The 18,657-nt window shown below is 46.7% G+C and overlaps 1 protein-coding gene across 7 annotated transcripts in view; it reads left to right on the top strand.

The window, feature by feature from the left end:
* Nucleotides 1–18,208, top strand: part of ZNF827 (zinc finger protein 827) — a 165,741-nt gene extending 147,533 nt beyond the window's left edge. Inside the window, exons 9-15 of one of the 7 annotated variants that reach the window (XM_026018163.2) lie at nucleotides 1,363–1,500; nucleotides 2,915–3,086; nucleotides 4,146–4,312; nucleotides 12,755–12,946; nucleotides 13,306–13,483; nucleotides 15,502–15,534; nucleotides 17,002–18,208. In XM_026018163.2, the coding sequence (XP_025873948.1) occupies nucleotides 1,363–1,500; nucleotides 2,915–3,086; nucleotides 4,146–4,312; nucleotides 12,755–12,946; nucleotides 13,306–13,483; nucleotides 15,502–15,517 (863 nt within the window). In that variant the 3' untranslated portion in view covers nucleotides 15,518–15,534; nucleotides 17,002–18,208. Of the gene's footprint in view, nucleotides 1–1,362; nucleotides 1,501–2,914; nucleotides 3,087–4,145; nucleotides 4,313–12,754; nucleotides 12,947–13,305; nucleotides 13,497–15,152; nucleotides 15,220–15,501; nucleotides 15,535–17,001 lie in introns of all 7 variants that reach the window. The other 6 variants (XM_072724777.1, XM_026018162.2, XM_026018164.2 and 3 more) reach the window with 6 other exon arrangements.
* Nucleotides 18,209–18,657: the final 449 nt, after the last annotated feature.

Genomic DNA, 18,657 nt, shown 5'->3' with positions numbered 1-18,657 from the left:
GGCATCCGGTTCTATAAAGCAACATCTAATGCACTTTAAGAAGTTTCACAATAATTTCCTAAAGTAAAGGACAAGCTGTCAATTCAGTAAACTGTTTTATTCTTCAGAGTGAGGCCTAAAGGCCTCTTAGTGGCCCAGACAAGTGTCCTCATTAATGTGTCCCCTTCACTCTTTTTTGGGGATTCTGTCACCCATCTCCCTATATTACTGTAGAAGTTATGTTTGTGCAGCCCATTACAGTTCAGTGAGAGGAAATACAGATGAGAAAATCAGAGGTAATTCTATGGACGATGATGAGAAGTTAAAAACTTTTTAAGATGACAAGAAGGTGTATTAATGTCCACACACCTCAGTCATGGCTGTGAATTATGTACAGATAACTGGCAATACTCATCACTTTCCCCAATAGGATGAGACTTTGGGGGAAATTCTAGTTGTGGAGTAGTGTCTGAGCCCATTCAGGCTGCCACAACAAAATCCCACAGACAGGCTAGAAGTCTATTGTTCACAGTTCCAGAGCCCCAAAGTCTGAAATCAGGGTGCCAGCATGGTGAAGTAAGGGTTTTGTTCCAGCTCTCTATTGCTCACTTTGTCTTCACAGGGCAAGAGGGGCAAGAGAGTTCTCTGGGATCTCCTTTATAAGAGCACTAATCCCATTCATGAGGCCCCGCCCTCACCACCTCGTCACCTCCCAGGGGTATGACCTCCTAATACCATCACTGTGGGCAGTAGGGTCTCAATACATGGATTTGGGGGAGACACAAGCATTCAGACTACAGCAAGAAGGATGCAGTTGGCATCTCCGTGTCCGTGTAACACATTAAGTTCCTCATTAAGGATTTTGCCCCACCCCGGACATAGGGCAAAACGTTTCTTCATAAAGGGCAGTGAAAGTGTATTTCCTTTAAGGGATCGAACCATTTGTTTTCCCATCAGAGTCCGAGATCCAGCCCTCTTTATTTACTGTCTTGTGGCAAGAATGTGCATGTCTGGAGTTCTGACATGCGACTCAACCAACCATTTGCTCACTTACATATGTTGAGTACCAACTGTATACTGGGCACAGCGCTAAACCCTGCTATCAACCTACTGGAAGGTTTGGTTGGCTGACCTTTAGTGACAGAGAAAACACGGGATTCTTGACTAGAATTGGAATCCATTTGCCACCACAACTTTCAAGAATAGCCTTCTTTGAAACAGGAAATGAACATGAAGCCTGGAGTTTCCTGGGACTTACTGGCAGTGCCCAGCCACAGTCTTCAGAAGGAAGCCTCTGCTAAAGTCCTGATGAATTTTGACTAAAATGAAATTTGTTCATGATGCCTTGTTTACCCCTCATGATGCTTTGCTCTTTTGGCCCAGAAACAGAAAAGATAGTACTAGAGGCAGGAAACGGATTGCCATCTTGGAAATTCAATGACCAGCTTTTCCCCTGTGATGTGTGTGGGAAAGTGTTTGGCCGCCAGCAGACATTGTCCCGACATCTCTCGCTGCACACAGGTGAGTCAGGGCCTCACTCCCGTTTTCTGCACTCTGGATCACCCAGCTTTTCTCTTCTCAACAAGTTGAGTTTCTCTAGAGGATTATAACAGAAAATGGTGGAAATGTTTCTGTCCTGGCACTTTCGAACTAAGGCCCTGGAAAAGGTTTTTATTTATATTGAAAGTAGGATGGATGAGAAAAGATACATGTGGGCTCGTGCAGGTAAAGTTCTCGAACTCTATGTACTGCTGTCATCTTGAGGGTGCAGGGGATGGGGACACACCCCATCTTACTGGTTTCATCCTAGAGTGGTAAATGGGAGCAGCAGAGGGACAGAGCAGCTGGTGGAGAAACTGTTGCTATCTTTACCTTCATGTAATAGTAGAGAAATGTGGCTGATTCTCCGTGTTGTGAAAGGGAAGGCAACCAAATTAAGACAGGATAAAGGAGGAATAAATAGTAACTTAATTAATGCAACAAAAATAAGTTCCTCCTCCCCCAGAAGAAAGGACTGTATTTTATCTTCACTGTGGGGGTCCTCCCCTGCCCTGCCAAGCCCCAGGCCACCAGCACTTAACATGTGGGACACCCCCCCCATAGTGATAATGATGAGAAAAACTTTTTTCCTCATTCTTTGCTGTGAGGTGAGTAACACGGGCATTTTGTAAAGGCAAGCCCAGAAATACAAAGTAAGAATCCGGGAGAGAAAATGAAGTTGCTCCTTGCTTTTTCTGCTACCGCCTGCTACCTTTATCTGCACAATGAAAGCAAAGCCTGCTCCTTTTACTATAATTTGCTTGATTAATCGAATGAATTCAGAATGCCACTCTGGAAAGAGCCCTGAAACGTTGTCAGTTTTACGAAAGGTTTTTCATTAAGAAATTAATTGAAATTTTTAATTTTATTTACGTAAAATGAAAATTTCCCATTAAATTATTTCACACGAGTCATTTTCCCCCCTTTAATTTCATTAGTTTTTGATTTCTTGGCTGACCTAGGCCTGGAGCTTAGGGAAAATGATGAGGCTTCTCTTACACCAGTCCCAGGAAGGCTGTGTTCCATTCTCCTTTCCACAGCTAAGCGCCCACCCTCGGCAGACACGTGGGGAGCATGTGCACACACACAGTCACACATACACAATATTCTCTTACTCCTAGGGGGCTCCCCTTATCAAGAAGAGGGACCTATGGGTGTCTAGGAAAAAAGGAGATGGTCCAGTTGCCCTGGGACTTTATCTTTGAAAGTACTAATCCAGCAGTGAGCTGCTGCATAATGACTTTTAGAGACTACAGTTCCAAGGTGTTCCCTCTGTGGCCGTCTGCAAAGAGATGTGAACTCTCCCGTGCTTGATAGCATTAAGTAGTCTCTTGCAAGGTGTTGGGTTTTCATTTTTGAGAGCGGTTTGGGTTTTCTCCTCTTCCTTCTCCCCCAGAGGAAAGAAAATACAAATGCCACTTGTGCCCCTATGCTGCTAAGTGCCGTGCGAACCTTAACCAGCACCTGACCGTCCACTCGGTGAAGCTGGTGAGTACGGACACTGAGGACATTGTCAGCGCCGTCACCTCTGAAGGCAGTGATGGGAAGAAGCACCCTTATTATTACAGGTGAGTGGAACCTTCCCCGACTTTCCTGCACACTCCCTGCCTGTGTGCTAGGGCACAGGTGATGAGATGCTGCTTCTCCGTCACTGTGCCAACCTTCGCTTTAATAGTTGCTCTGCTGAGGCTGAACCGGGAAGCGGCGCTGACTCCTCTCTGGCTTGGGTGGCCCCAGTAGGATTAATTGAAAGGGACATGGTCTTGGAGGTGGCTTTCTGGGGTGGAACTCCGGAGAGTGACAGGGCTCTGGGAATTATTAGCTTTTAGGTTTGTGCAGCTGGGAAGTTTCTACCTTTGTAACAGAACACCTTGCTGCTTCCTGAGAATTGTCCTAAGGAGGAAAAGAGTAGGGAAAATAAATCTGAAACTCTGAGGAAATCGCCCTGAAAGCATTGGCCTGTTTTCCCCAGTCGTATTGTCTTCAGCACCTGCAATGTTGTATTTCCCTTCCACATTCGACCGCGAATCCATATTTGGTTTGGTTGTTATATGATCCCAGGGTTCAGCATCTTGCCCAAGACGTAGACCATACAGACTGATGGAAACTTGCTTTTTCATGAAATGTCCCCGTGGATGGGTGGCTTCTATCAGGAATTGTCAGACAGGAGTTGCTCCTGCTTGCAGAGCCATCCGAGGACTTGCATGTGCCTTCGGTCCTACACGGAAGGTTTCCGGGGCCAGAGAGAGGCTCACCGGGTGGGTATGCGGGGTGCTCGGAATTTATCAGTGTATCACCGCTGCTAACATCTTGGCAAGGCTGCGCCGCATCCCCTTGCCCAAAGGAATCAGTAAGGTGATGTGCAGCATCTGGAATCTCTGATTTTTAATTATCTTTATGATTATTTAGCATCGTTATAGCATGCATGGGATTGTTACATTGTGCTGGTGCTTGGTCCACTTGGCACGGCGATCACTTCAGAGCCGTCCCGGAAAGCGGGAGAATTTTCTAAAGCAAAAACGTTTTGGCGGGAGGAGAAACGTGTGCAAAGTCCAGTGTTCTGAGTGTACCACGAAGCCTCACTCCTCTCACTCTTCGTTTGTTTGTTTTTTCATCCCGTCATTTAGCTGTCACGTGTGTGGATTTGAGACTGAGCTCAACGTCCAGTTCGTCAGCCACATGTCACTCCACGTGGACAAGGAGCAGTGGATGTTTTCCATCTGCTGCACCGCCTGCGACTTCGTCACCATGGAGGAAGCAGAGATAAAGGCTCACATTGGCTCCAAGCACACAGGTGACCGTCACTGTCCGCCCTCCTCGCCTGCACGCCCGCCCGGGCGGAAGCATCCCTATCACCACGCGACCCGGACCGTTTCTCCCTCGCAGGGAAGGCCCCGGGTGGCAGAGCCCCGCTGCTCTGCGGCCGCAGGGCCATCGCCTCCGGACGCCCCCGGCTCCCGTGTCGCTGGGCCGTGCTGAGCCGGCGGCGTGGCCCTCCCCGGGGCCTCGTCGTAGGCGACGCCCCCAGCCTCGAGCCTCCCGCGGGGCACCCGGCTCCCCGCTCCCGCACTCCGCGGAGGCGGCTTTCCAGAAGGGAGGCGCTCTGCCCGGTCGGCAGCCCGGACGCGACCCTCCGCACCGCGGCTGCTGTGGCAGGCGCGGCCCCGGGTGCCCCCTGGGCCGGGCCCCGCACGCCACCCTGCGGCTCCGCGAGGCCGCCTGTCGGGGCTGCTCGGGGCCCAGAGCGCCGCATTCCCGCGACGAGCTGGCGGGGGCCAAGGCGCGGGCAGGGGCCGCCTTCGCGTAGGGCTCCCGCCCCTCGGGTTAACCTCGGTTCCGCGAAGGCCCCGCTGTGACGTCACCGCGCAGGTCTCGCGAGGGAGGGGCCTCTCGCGAGGAGTTTCTCCGCACGTGCTCGCGCGCCCCGCCCTCCGCGCCGCTCGCAGCCCTGAGGTCGTCGCTGGGCTTCAACGGCTGCTCTGGTTCCGTGGTGCCGCAGCAGTGAAAGCTTCTGCCCCGCGTCGAGCGGCTGTGACCGGAGGTCTGCGGAGGCGCCGCTTCCCAGTCGGGGATCGGCTCGAGCCACCGCCGCGCCGGGCGGCAGGCGGGCGGGAAACCCGCGTCGAGGACCGACGGAAGCCAGCGTCTCGGGAGCGGCTAACGGAGGCAGAGGCCGACCCCTCTTCCACTTCTGCCGGCTTTTCAGATATTCTCTCCCTCCTTCCCGTGACTCTCCCATTCTTCCAGCCCTTTCCACACCCCAGGTTTGCCTGAGGCCGCTCAGGAACCTTCCTCCTCCCCCACCAGGCTCCAGCTCCTCTGCCACCGCCCGCCTCAAGGAAACCATAGAAACCATAATGGCTGCAAAGCAGTTGGATTTAGAATCACTTGATTGTCACGGATGAAAACCTCACATTCACAAGTAACCAATGCAAACACGCTCATTGCCACAAGAAACAGAGACATCTTGTTCCCTCCGAGGTGGTAGGGCTCCTTGTCTACCTGGGAAGAATATCCCCGTTTGTTAGCACAGAGACCAGAGTGAAATGCACTAAAGAAGTTGCTTTTTTAATACAGTAGAAGCCTTGAACAGTGCTGCTATTAGGGAATAAGGTTATAACCCTTTTATAGGTTTTTTTAGCCAGGGAAACTCAGAATTGCGTTTTGTTTTGTTTTTTTCTTTTTTTTTAAGGGCCAGATAGTGAACATTTTAGGCTTTCAGGCCATACAGTTTCTGTCACTACATTCATTGGAATGAATTGGAATTTGAAAGTAGTGTAGACAATACACAAAAAGGCGAGCCTGGCACTGTTCCAATAAAACTTTATTTACAGAAACAGGAGGCTAGATTTGGCCAAATCTAGGGCTATAATTTGCTGACCGCTTTTATAAGCTAATGGTCTTCAACAGTGAGAGTTTCTTGCATTTATTTAGTTGCTGTTGAAGTGTTTGAGTTTGACCCAAGATATGTCGATCTTCATCGGTTCATTAATAAGCTGTATAATTACAAAGTTCTGATATAAGGCAGTATATATGCTATGTGATACATATTATACTACATATTGCTGAGAATAGGAAGCGTATCTAAGTTGCTGCTGTCTCTCAGGCACCTGGACCAGTGCCTGCACTGTGTAAGTGGGAACAAACGTTCATTCAGTGGATGAATATGTGTGTGCAAGCACATTTACACATGCTTGTGTGTGCTAAGCAAGAAAATTATTCTGATGAGGCCCTTATCAAACCCTGAGAGACTTATGCGTTATAATCTATGTGGAAGAAGTTCCTTGGAATGGAGGAAAACATGCTTTGAATTCTAGATCCTAGTTCTAGACCCCATGGTAGCATAAATAGCGCTGCACTTCCAGAAATTCATTTTAACTTCTCTGGGCCTCCATCCATTCCTTGACTTTTTGAATGTGCAAGGGATGCCCAACAGGCATATGATTCTATAGTTCTATGGACCTTGTCATCCAACTTGATTTCCCTGTCCTAGGAATGGGCACCTATTATTTCAGTGAAATAGTCAAGAAATCTGTGGTGCTTTCTTGTTACAGACGTGAAGCTGTGATCTACAGGATGAGCTTTGTCTCCCACAGAATCCATGTGCTTTCTTTACTTCCTACCTGGCTACTCTCACCCAGGGCACATTTGTGAACAGGGTGCTGCTGAGTGGGCACCTGAGGAACTGCCCTCTGTTTAGGTAGTTTCTTCTCAGTGACCCCTCCTTACCCTCTTGCTCCCACTCCCTGGCTCCTTGTGTCTGCAGAGAACATCAAGGGGAAAAATTCCCTCTGGTTTTCCTGATTTCCTCAACGCAGATTTTGCTGCAATTTTTCAATGTTGCAATAACAGCATTGAGGAATCTGAATAGCTATTTGGAAAATACAACCATCAATACCTTCACTTCACACCAACACCAAAATAAGTATCCGACAACTTACACAATCCCCATTAACAAATCAGCCCTAGAAACGCTTGAAGCAAATTAAATGTTTATCAAACTTCCGGAGTGAGAAGGATTTGTGAAAGCTTAAGTGAATCAAGAAATGGGAAAAGAAAAGAATCAAGAGATTTGATGCATAAAAATATCGTCTTCTATTCGCAAAAGAAAAGGAAAAGAGAAGGAAAACAAAACCAAGAAAAACCAGTCTGAAAAATGTGTTTGTAAAAATGACAAAGGCTGATATATTTGCTACATAGAAATGTCATATAAACTGGTAGGAAACACTTTAGGTCTCTAAGTGAAGAAGTTACAAAAGGATAAAAACCGTCAATACACACAAAAAAAGAAAAGCTAACCACTCAACATAAGGAAAAATATTCAACCTCACTAGCCATCAAATTAAAACTCAAGAGTGGTTTATGTTTCACCGATTGCACTAGGACTGTGTTTTACAGTGTCACCCATGGTCACTGGATGCTGCTGATACTTTTATGGCCATGACCCTACAGAGTGGGAGAACATTTGAAAACTCATTAGGTGGTATAGACCAAGTGACTTGAAAATGCCTGTAACTCTGTAGTCCTTCTGGGAGTCTGTCTATAGGGGGAAAAAAATCAACCAATGGAATATTAGTTTTTTTCTCTCTTTTTTAAGGAGTTACATGTGATTTGTAACTTTTTTTTAATGACATTTATTTATTTTAGAGAGAAAGCATGCATGAACAAGCAGGGGGAGGGGCAGAGGGAGAGAGAATCTCAAGAAGACTCCTTGCTGAGTGCAGAGCCTGATTCGGGCCAGCTCGATCCCAGCACCCTGAGATCATGACCTGAGCTGAGATCAGGAGTTGGCCACTCAACCAAGGGAGCCACCCAGGCACCCCTGAAATAATAATATTCACTTAAAATTCACTTTTAGGGCACCTGGGTGGCTCAGTGCTTAAGCGTCTGCCTTTGACTCAGGTCATGATCCCAGGGTCCTGGGATCAAGTCCTGCATCAGGCTCCCTTCAGGGAGCCTGCTTCTCCCTCTGCCTGTGTCTCCACCTCTCTCTCTCTCTGTGTCTCTCATGAATAAATAAAATCTTTTAAAAAATAAATAATAAAATTCAATTTTAAGGCAATATTTTCAGTAGTGTAGGATAAGTCTACCCCATGGATATGATACTATCATTTATTTTTTACAAAAATATATTTAGGGACACCTGGGTGGCTCAGCAGTTGAGCCCCTGCCTTCAGCTCAGGACATGATCCTGGGGTCCCAGGATCAGGTCCCACATTGGGCTCCTGCATGGAGCCTGCTTCTCCCTCTGCCTGTGTCTCTGCCTCTCTCTGTATCTCTCATGAATAGATAAATAAAATATTTTAAAAATATAAAAAATTTTTAAAAAAGATGTATTTATTTATTTGAGAGAAAGAGCATGAGCATGTGAGCAAAGAGGGATAGAGAGGGAGAGAAGTGGATCCCCACTGAGCATGAAGCCTGACCTGGCACTTGATCTCATGATCCTGAGATCATGACCTGAGCCGAAACCAAAAGTTGGATGTTTAAATGACTGAGCCACCCAGGCGCTCCAATACTACCTTTTGAAACCATTAATTTATGATTATTTTTTTTAAGATTTATTTATTCATGATAGACATAGAGAGAGAGAGAGAGAGAGAGAGAGAGAGGCAGAGACACAGGCAGAGGGAGAAGCAGGCTCCATGCAGGGAGCCCGACGTGGGACTCGATCCCGGGACTCCAGGATCACACCCTGGACCAAACGCAGGCGCCAAACCACTGAGCCACCCAGGGATCCCCTTTATAATTACTTTCATAAATTTTTTGAGAGCCAACTATGTGCTGGGTATATAAAACAGCATGGGAAAACACGAAGTGTTCATTATTGTTATCATTACTTATGTTATATTTTATAAATAATAATGCATTCTATAATGTTTGCAATGAGCTAGGCATTGTTCTTGGTGCTCTATGTATAAAAACACATTTAACCCTTACAACAAACATATGAAGCTGCTGATATTATCCCCATTTTTAAGATGAGATCGTTGAGGCACTAAATTAAATCCCTTGTCTTAAGTCGTTCAGCCATTAAGTGGTACGGGCAGCATTCAAACTCAGGTATTCTGGATCTGAAGTCCTTATTCTTAACTACTATGCAATTAATGGCAACAATTTTAAAAACAGATATGCTTACTTCTAAAAAATATAAAAAGTATATCAAAAATATGACATTTATATTGAGGCAGCAAGACAATGGGTAATTTTTATAGTCTCAATTTATCATTTGGTGTCATTTTAGATTATGAAATATTTAGTTTTAAGTTCTCTTTAGCTGGCTGTCCTGAAGTATGAGGTTGCATTACCTGTGCACAGACGTCCTTCACCAAGAATCTGTGTGCTGCTGAAAGTGAATGACCCCTGGGATCGAAGTGAGCCATGGACTGAGTTGACAAGGGCACCGGGTCACAGCCTACAGGAGTGAGAGCAGAGGAAGCGGTGGGGCTAAGGATTCCAACTTGAGCTGCCCTGGCTCTTTCCCCATGCCGAATCACAGAACGGCTGCCGTGGCACCTGTATATTGGTACATCTATTAATTTAGGCAGCTTTCCCCAGTGCTTTAAGCCTGAGGATACTTAGCTATTGCTAAAGATGGTAATTAAAATTATAGGCTTTGATTCTAAAAACCAATTTAAAATCATCACTTGCAAGATTCTATGAATAAGACACACCTTAGATGATGGATTTGATGAAGCAATAGACTCAGGTCCCCCACCAAACATATTCTGTTTGTCTACAAAATGTGACTACCCTGGTTATATATTTAGGTAAGAGACTAGTAAGAGACTTGTACCAAGAGATGGGGAGGTTCATATACTTTAAAGGTGTATTCCATCCTTCCTTGTGAGTCAGTGAGTGAGGTCACAGTGTCTATCCAGGAACCAAGTTCAGTTCTGCCAGGAACAAGACTTGGAAACATTGCAAGAGGGTAAATATTTTTTCCTTCCTCTTTTTAAAAACTGTTTTAAATTGGACAAGTGATTTATGGTCCCTCTAGAAAATTTTGAAAACCAAATAAAAGAAAACAAACATACCGCTGATGATTTCACGCACTAGCTGTAACCACCATCAGCTTTGTTTACTTCTGGATTTTTTAGTGCCCATATATAATATATGACTTATTTTTTAATCTCCTAATAAAGTTCATTTCTAGAGTTTACAATGACTAGATTTACTTAATTGACTGTTTTGAAGAGAACTGATGCACAGTCTCCCCATATTTCCTACCCTAACCTAAAATGATGGGACTACTTCAATTTTGTTTGGGGAGAACAGACATCTTAACAATATCAAGTCTTCTAAACCATGAACAATGTAGAGCCCTCCTGTTATTTGGGGTGCATAACATACGTTGTTTTCATTACAATACAGGTTCAAGTGATATAATACCATTTCGGGTGCAGTGTAAGAGCCTGACAAAAACATACTTCCCTGTCTCCTCTCCCAGCCTTTATGCTATCACTGTCAAATACTTACTTATATATGTTATAAACCCTATATTACATTGTTCTTTTTTAACAAAATTACTCTTATCTTTTAGAGATTTAAATAAGAAAACCTCATGTATTTAATCCATATAGTTGCCATTTACTGTGCTTGTCATTCTTTTGCGTAGATTCACTTTTTACATTTCATGTCATTTTCCTTTTGCCTTAAAATTTTCTTTGAATTTTTTTTGTAATTCTAGTCTGCTGGTGATGAATTCTTCCTGCTTTTGGGGTGGGGAGGGAAGCTTCATTTTTTGAAATACATTTTCACATGGTATGAGATCTCAGATTGACAGTTGTTCCTTTCAGCACTTTAAAGATGGCGCTCCACTACTTCTCACTTGCATTGTTTCCAGTGAGAAATCTGCTGTCATCCTTATTTTTGTTCCTTTACACAGAATGTATCCTTCTTCCTCAGGCTGCCTTTTTGGATATTTTCTTTATCACTGGTTTTGAGCAATTGGATTATGATATCCCTTGCTTTAGATTTCATCTTTCTTATGCATGGGATTCGTTTTGCCTTTTGGATCTGAGGTTTATGGTTTTCCTCAAATATAGAAAAGTTTTCACTCTTTCAGATTTTTCTGCCCTTTTCACCTGGTCAGGGACTCCAGTTATATTAAGCTACCTGAAGGCACCCCATAATCCACTGATGTACTTTTCATTTTTATACACTTCCCCCACCCCCCTCTGTTTCATTGCAGATAATTTCTATCAGTGTTATTTATCTTCAAGGTTCATTAATCTTCTGTCATGTTGAAATTGCTGGTAATCCCATCCAGTGTACTTTTCATCTTAGACATTATAATTTTCATCTCTAGAAATTGATTTAGATCTTTGTTATTTTGTTATATCTTTCATATCTCTATTTAACATTTTGAATCTATAGAATATAGTTATAATTGTGCCTATGCCCTTGACTGCAAATTCTAATGGCTGTGTCAGTTCTAGGTCAGTTTTAACTGGTTGGTTTTTCTCCCTGTTTTGGGTTGTGTTTTCTTGTTTCTGGGCATGCCTGCTAATCTTTGTTTGAATGTCAAACATAGTGATTTGCCTTGCTGGGTGCTGGATATTTTATATTCCCATAAAAATTCTTGACCTTTGTTTTAGGATGCAGTTAATCACTTGGAAAATTTGACTCCTTTGGATTTTGCTTTTGTGGCTTGTCAGGCAGGTCTGGAGCAGTGATCCAAGTAGCGCCGATCATTACCCACTCCTAAGAGATCTTCCTCAGTTTCCTACCCAATGCCTTGGGAATAGCAAGTCTTTCTAATCTGGCTACTAATGGAAACAGCAGTGTTTTCCAAGCCTTTCACATGACTTTTTTCCCTGCAGCCTTGGGTGGTTTTCTCACACGTGTGCTCTGGTCCCTATTCTGCTGAATTACTCATGGGAGACCCTCTGCAGGTCTTTGAGTTCTTCCTCTGTACAGCTCTCTGCCCTCTGGTACCCTGGCCTGCCAATCTAGCCATGTTGATCTCCCCAGGCCCTCAGCGCTGTCCTCTCAATTCAATATGAATCTGACGGGCAGTTCCCCATCCCTGCACTGCAGCCTAGGAAAGTAAAATCTCTCAAGGCAGGAAGTGGACCACCTCTTTCCTGTCTCTCAGGGATCAGTCTTCAGTGTCTGATGTCCAATGCTGTAAAAACTGTTTGGGGGAGGGGGGACAACAACTATTGTTTGATACAGTTTGTCTGGTTTTGTTTTAGTTATTTCCGTAGCAGTGGTAAATCCAGTCTCTGGCAGTTCATCTTGAGTGGAATCATTAGTCTCCTGACACTAGATTTTAATGGCCTACTGACTGGTTTACTTCTGGTTTTGAGGGAGAATCCAGAGCCCTGATGAAGACATGGATCTTGGAGTCGAACCATCTGAAATCTCTGCTCCACCACTTCCTAGCATGTGACTTAGGCCAGTTACCCTGACTATGCCACCCCTGCCCCTCATCTGTAAAATGGGAGTGATAACAGTTGTATCTCATTGGATTTTTTAGAAGATAAAATGAGATAATGTGTTTAAAGCATTACAGACGTCCCAGATATCACAGGTGTCATCAAGTGTGTAGATGAGGGGGAACTAGGATCCCAGTGGTGCCTGGGACCACTGAAAAGCTCACCTGTGTTCCCTGAATGATGGTGTAGTCATGAGACCCAATTCTCCCACCCCTAATTGCTGTTATTAGAGTGTTATCGTCTCCCAAATAACAGATCTGGGTTTTTTTGGGGGGGTTTTGTGTTTGTTTCAGGAGAAGACAGGAAGACCCCCAGTGAATCAAATAGCCCCTCTTCATCCTCTCTCTCAGCTCTGAGTGATTCAGCCAACAGCAAAGATGATTCAGACAGCTCTCAGAAAAACAAGAGTGGGAACAACCTGCTGGTCATCTCTGTTGTGCCTGGGAGCCAGCCCTCAGTGAATAGTGAGGAAAAGCCAGAGAAAGGTAAGGGAGGAGGTGGGTTGGCCTACTTAAAAATAAACCCTTGAGGAGTGATGTTGGAAAACAGACATTAGGCCTAGGAACAGCATATTGCTGTCACCTAAAATTCTCATTTCTTTTGGCTTTATTTGCATCCAAATATGGGGTGGATGGATGGGCAGTGTGGCATTGATTCTAGAACTGTATGTTTAACTCCTTTACCACAGAGATGCAGGGAACAGTGCCTGAAAGGGTATAGCTGAGAAGAGGAGAAACCAGGAGCTGTCTATCCCACTCCTGCCCTCCTGTCCCTCTGCCCCATGCTGCACAGCAGTCCCCCCCCCACCCCCCTGTACAATACAACCTAGCTCCCGTCCTTTCAGGGTTCGAATGCGTTTTTTGCAACTTTGTCTGCAAGACGAAGAACATGTTTGAGCGCCATCTGCAGATACACCTCATCACCCGGATGTTTGAGTGTGACGTGTGCCACAAGTTCATGAAGACACCTGAACAGTTGCTGGAGCATAAGAAATGCCACACTGTCCCCACCGGTGGGCTCAAGTAAGGAAAGCAAGTACAAAACCTTTTACTGTGTTGTTATTAAACACCCTCCCCCATCCCTCCCTTACCCCCTCCCCTGAAGGTTTTGGGTCATGAAGAAGGGAGAGCTTGGCATGGGGCTAGTTAGTTAGGCACCTCTGCTACCTTTAGCTGGACATGAATCAGACCTGTTCCCCAGGGGGTCAGCAGACGCAGCAGGAGAATCCATTTCACAAATTTCCCAGGATTCCTGGCAAGCAAGAAGACCTGTCGGAGCAGCTCAGCATGCAGGGGATCGACTCATCCTACACTGCTTAAGTTTTGTTCAGACTTGATTTTATGGACTCAGGGGTTAGTGTCCCCAAGTGTAAACCATTACACTGTCACAGCACTTTACCACCTCTATTTTTTTTAGATAACTTGCCATATATCTTTTTAAACAAGCATTACAACAACCCCATCTGCACCCCACCCCCAAATATTGGACCCTTGCCTTTCTGAACAGGCAGGAAGCAGTGTTTTTCAGGCAGAGATCACGTGTCTCATGTCTTCCTGCAAACATGCCTTATGGCTTCGCAGGAGCGGCAACTGGGATCTCCCTCACTAGCTTTCATGAGATCTGACATCGCCAGGCACACGTTATTCACAGATCCCCAAAGACCTAGACAACAAGCATTATCATTAACCAATATTTGCAAGAAGCCCTCTGGTCTAAAGTGAGACCCGTCAGTTATTACCAAACGCACGGTGTGTCTGGCTTGATAATAGGCGCTGAAGGGCAAATGAGGAATAAAACATAATTTCCCACCCTCAGGAAATGTATGTCCTAGCACTAGCAGAATTTAATCTTCCCAATGATTCTTCTAATCAGCCCCTGTTCACAAGGCATTTATGATCTAGTAGAGAAAGAAGCATATGTCATTTAGTACACAAAGACACCCAAGTTTCAAGGCACAATTATTCCTGTTTAGCTGCAATAATCATGTAATTAAAGGAATGAAAATTTATATTTTACTTAACACAAGAAAAAAAAACCTCTTGTTTTTAAACATTTTTATCTTTGAAACTAACAAGTTGCCAGAGAGGTTGGCATGACTCTTCTGAATGGGCAAGGGATGGAGAGACCCCAAAAGGATCCTGTCGGTCAAGTGTTGGGGCAGTTCAGGGTTGACCCCTCCAGGCTCCTGCCTGGTCAGAGGCACCCTCCTCAAAAATTTTCCCACACAGAGGAGTCAATGAGCAGCACTGACTGTCAAATTCTATTTTCTTTCATACTTGGGGGCACTTAGGTGGGAGAGGGAGGGGAGGTTTACAGGGATGGGGGAGGGGAGATTATAATTCAAGCCAGCCAGTAAACGGGAAATGCCCAGCAAGAGCTTATTTGGGAATCTGATTTGGTTTGTTCCCACTGTCCCTTTCTAAATACTTGTATACTCTTATTTAAAAAAAACAAAAAAACAAAAAACATGTATTTCTGTGGTTGGACTAGCGCTCGTTGCCCTTCCCAGCAGCCCCATCACACCCATTAACTCTGCGGCCCCTGCCAGTTGTGGCTTCATCAGTTAGCCCTTCCTTGGGGACCTACGGAGTCCCAAGCCTCCGTCCCATTGGGGAGAATGCACAGTGAATGCTGATGCTTTTGCCAGTCCAGACACTTCCGGTGTGGTGCTAACGGTCCCCTGTGTAATAGTTTATGTTCTAGGATGACCAAGTAGAAGAATACTTTGAAAAAATTGATAATGCCTTCTGGCTATACAGTGAGTCTTTGTTTTGTTTTGTTTTGTTTTCCCTTTGCTATATCAGAGAATTAATTTGGCTGAGAGAGTGTCTTTACAATAAATAATGGGAGCACGGAAAACCCTTAGCACTTTGCCTGAGCAGCGGAAGAAAGATTGAGCTGTGGGTCACAGAAATGTTCTTAAAATGAAACGGACTGCCGATGTCTAAATTGCTTTTCTGTGATGGAACTGCTTGTACTCTATATCCTGTTCATAATGCAGATCAAATAAGATTATACTATTATTTTTCTTTTGCCGTAGCTCAGGACAGTGGTGAGTTTCAGACTCCTCTAGGTAAGGCCCAGCTTGGCGTAGGGGTTGTGTGTGCACCTGACCTGGGAATGGGCTTTATATTTCTCTCGTGTGCACTCTTCTGTGAGCTGAGGTTCAAAGGCTAACGGCGAGCTTGGCGCTGAGGAGCAGTGCACGGTGCACTTGGTTGTGTTGGGCTCTGCTGAACACCTCTCCAGACCCTCAGGGGACATTTCACTCCTGGGCCCCTGCCCTGCAGGTGCCAAGCCAGAGCTGAGGCAGCCACTTTTGCATCTGCATTCTTTTTGTAAAGAGAGCAAACACGCTACAGCTATCATTTCAGCCACCAACTTGAGCCTTGCAGCTTCCAAAGGAGAAGCTCAGCAAAATCTGTAAACATGCCCTCACTGCTCCTCCTAGCCCCTCTGGACAGCCAGGAGGCCAGGGGGTGGCATAGCCTCACTGCATAGGGTGGAGAAACAGAGCCACGGAGAGGCCCATGCTTCGTCCCAGGGCAGATCCAGCTATAGCCCGATAAGGTGACGGAGCTGGGACCAGAATCTGCCAAATTTTTGTGTAGAGACCAATCCAGTACTGAATCAGTGCCTATTGAGCACTTCAGAGAACGGAGAAGAAATGTAAGATATGGTCCTGCCCACTGAGAATTTATGATCCACCTGGATTACTATTATTTCCACGATGTGATACTGTTTTAATAATGTCTCTGGACTCTGGATAGCAGCTGCCTCCCTCCCTCCTCCTTCATTAGCGATGGGCTGGTGGGTGGGCCTTCCTCTGCCAAGCCCGGTCCTGGTCCTCAGCTGCCTTCCTTGATGGAGAACCAGGGCTGTAGGAGACAGGACTCGAGTACAGATTTAGGTACACACACACACACACACACACACACACCCCATAGGCCTTCTCATCCTAACCACCTTTTAATAAGCACGATTCTGACCCCTACGACTTTCTGTTTGCTGGAGGTAGCTCTCCCCCTATAAGCTGTTCTTCAAAACTCTTAGCCTTTCTGCGTGTGCTTGGTGTGGTGCATGAAAAGTCGATTCTCTGTGTTGCTCCCATCTAGAGGGGAGGTCACGAGGTCTAGACCTCTGCTGTGTCTGGGGGGGTGCAGGGCGGGCTCCCGGGAACAGGGAATGGGGTGGGCGGATGGTCGGAGGGGAGCCGCTGCTTACTTGTTCCCCGCACTTTCTCTGCTCCCCTTCCTGTGGGCTGGTGCTCAGGGATCCAGCCAGAAGACCCACAGTAGGTAGCGCACCTTGCCAGAGCTCCTCCTTGGGGGGATAGCTCTGTCAGCAGAGAAGCCCAGAGGGTGGTCCTAACACCCCCCCCCCCAGAGGCGGCAGGGCAGGGGTAGGGGCAGGCCAGGCCCCAGAGTCTGGAGGTGGAGGGGGGTGGAGGAGGGGAGGCCGGCGAGGAGGGGAGGAGCAGCTGGGTGCCGCTGCCAGGCCCAGCTGATCCCCCGTTTCCCTGCTCTCCCCCTCCCGGCAGGTGCCCGCTCTGCATCTATTCCACCAACCGCCCCGCCGCCATGGAGTGCCACCTCAAGACCCACTACAGGATGGAGTACAAGTGCCGGATCTGCCAGACGGTGAAGGCCAACCAGCTGGAGCTGGAGACGCACACCCGGGAGCATCGCCTGGGCAACCACTACAAGTGCGACCAGTGCGGCTACCTGTCCAAGACCGCCAACAAGCTCATCGAGCACGTGCGCGTCCACACCGGGGAGCGGCCCTTTCACTGTGACCAGTGCAGCTACAGCTGCAAGCGAAAGGACAATCTCAACCTGCACAAGAAGCTGAAGCACGCCCCACGCCAGACCTTCAGCTGCGAGGAGTGCCTGTTCAAGACCACACACCCTTTCGTCTTCAGCCGCCACGTCAAGAAGCACCAGAGTGGGGACTGCCCCGAGGAGGACAAGAAGGGCCCGTGTCCGGCCCCCAAGGAACCAGCTGGCCCCGGCGCCCCGCTCCTCGTTGTCGGGAGCCCCCGGAGCCTCCTGTCTCCCCTGTCGGTCATGTCCGCCTCGCAGGCTCTGCAGACCGTGGCCCTGTCGGCTGCACACGGTGGTGGCTCAGAGCCCAACCTGGCCTTCAAGGCTCTGGCCCTCAACGGCTCCCCTGTGCGCTTTGACAAGTACCGGAACTCGGATTTTGCCCATCTCATTCCCTTGACGATGTTGTACCCCAAGAACCACTTGGATCTCACATTCCACCCTCCCCGACCTCAGACTGCGCCGCCCAGCATCCCCTCCCCCAAACACTCCTTCCTCGCCTATCTCGGACTAAGAGAACGAGCAGAGACTGTCTGAGGGCAGCCGTGTTCTGTACCAAAAACAAAGAGACAGAGACAAAAACAAAAACAAAAAACACAAAACCCACAAAACTTAAAAACACAACCCCAGCAGGTGTATGTTGCTGCAAAAGCTACAGACCCCCTGGGTCTGAACCATGTGTACTGTATATCTTTAGTAAGGAATAGAGAATTGGCTCTGTGTGTATACCTATTGCATTGACCTGAAAGCTGCTTTATCCAATCTTCAGAGGTGACCTACTGCATACTTCTACCTTCAGAGGCATGCCTCCCCAGCCACCCACTCCCATTCTCAGCCCTTTTCCGTATTTTTATCTGAAAGGAATTTTGTCTTGTTAAACCCTAAAGAGAGTGTCCTTAATAGCAATCAGCACTTGTAAGCTTATATACTGGTGCATTTCGTTTTCTGTTGGGTGAATGGGGTGTATGGGTGTCGTGGATTCTGGAGGAGAAAGCCGTGTGTTGTGTGCCATGACATTTCTGTTGCACATTTCGTTGTACTGGCCTCCTTAACAGCGATGAACATTCTGTTTCCCTCCTGGGATGAGAACTCTCATCCGTTACAATCTCTCCCCAAGCTCCTTCATCACCTTTCCCTCTCTATTTTATAGCTACAGAGTGGTAGGGCCTGGTGCTTAGTCGATGAAAGACTGGTAGACACCCACAGTGCTGCTTGAGATTTCCAACCGAGCGCCAGAGACCTTGTGCTCAGATCTTCTTGGTTATGAAGATGCGAGAACCAAGAGTCCGCTCTGGAAGAAATATCTCGCAGCACTGCAGCCAATATCACAAAACTTAAGTGTGTTTTGTGTGTGTGTGTGTCCATACGTATAC

Source organism: Vulpes vulpes, chromosome 10, assembly GCF_048418805.1.
Source record: "Vulpes vulpes isolate BD-2025 chromosome 10, VulVul3, whole genome shotgun sequence".
Classification (NCBI taxonomy): Eukaryota; Metazoa; Chordata; class Mammalia; order Carnivora; family Canidae; genus Vulpes; species Vulpes vulpes.
The sequence above is the reverse complement of the archived record's forward strand: the minus strand, read 5'-3'. Positions and strand labels throughout refer to the sequence as shown.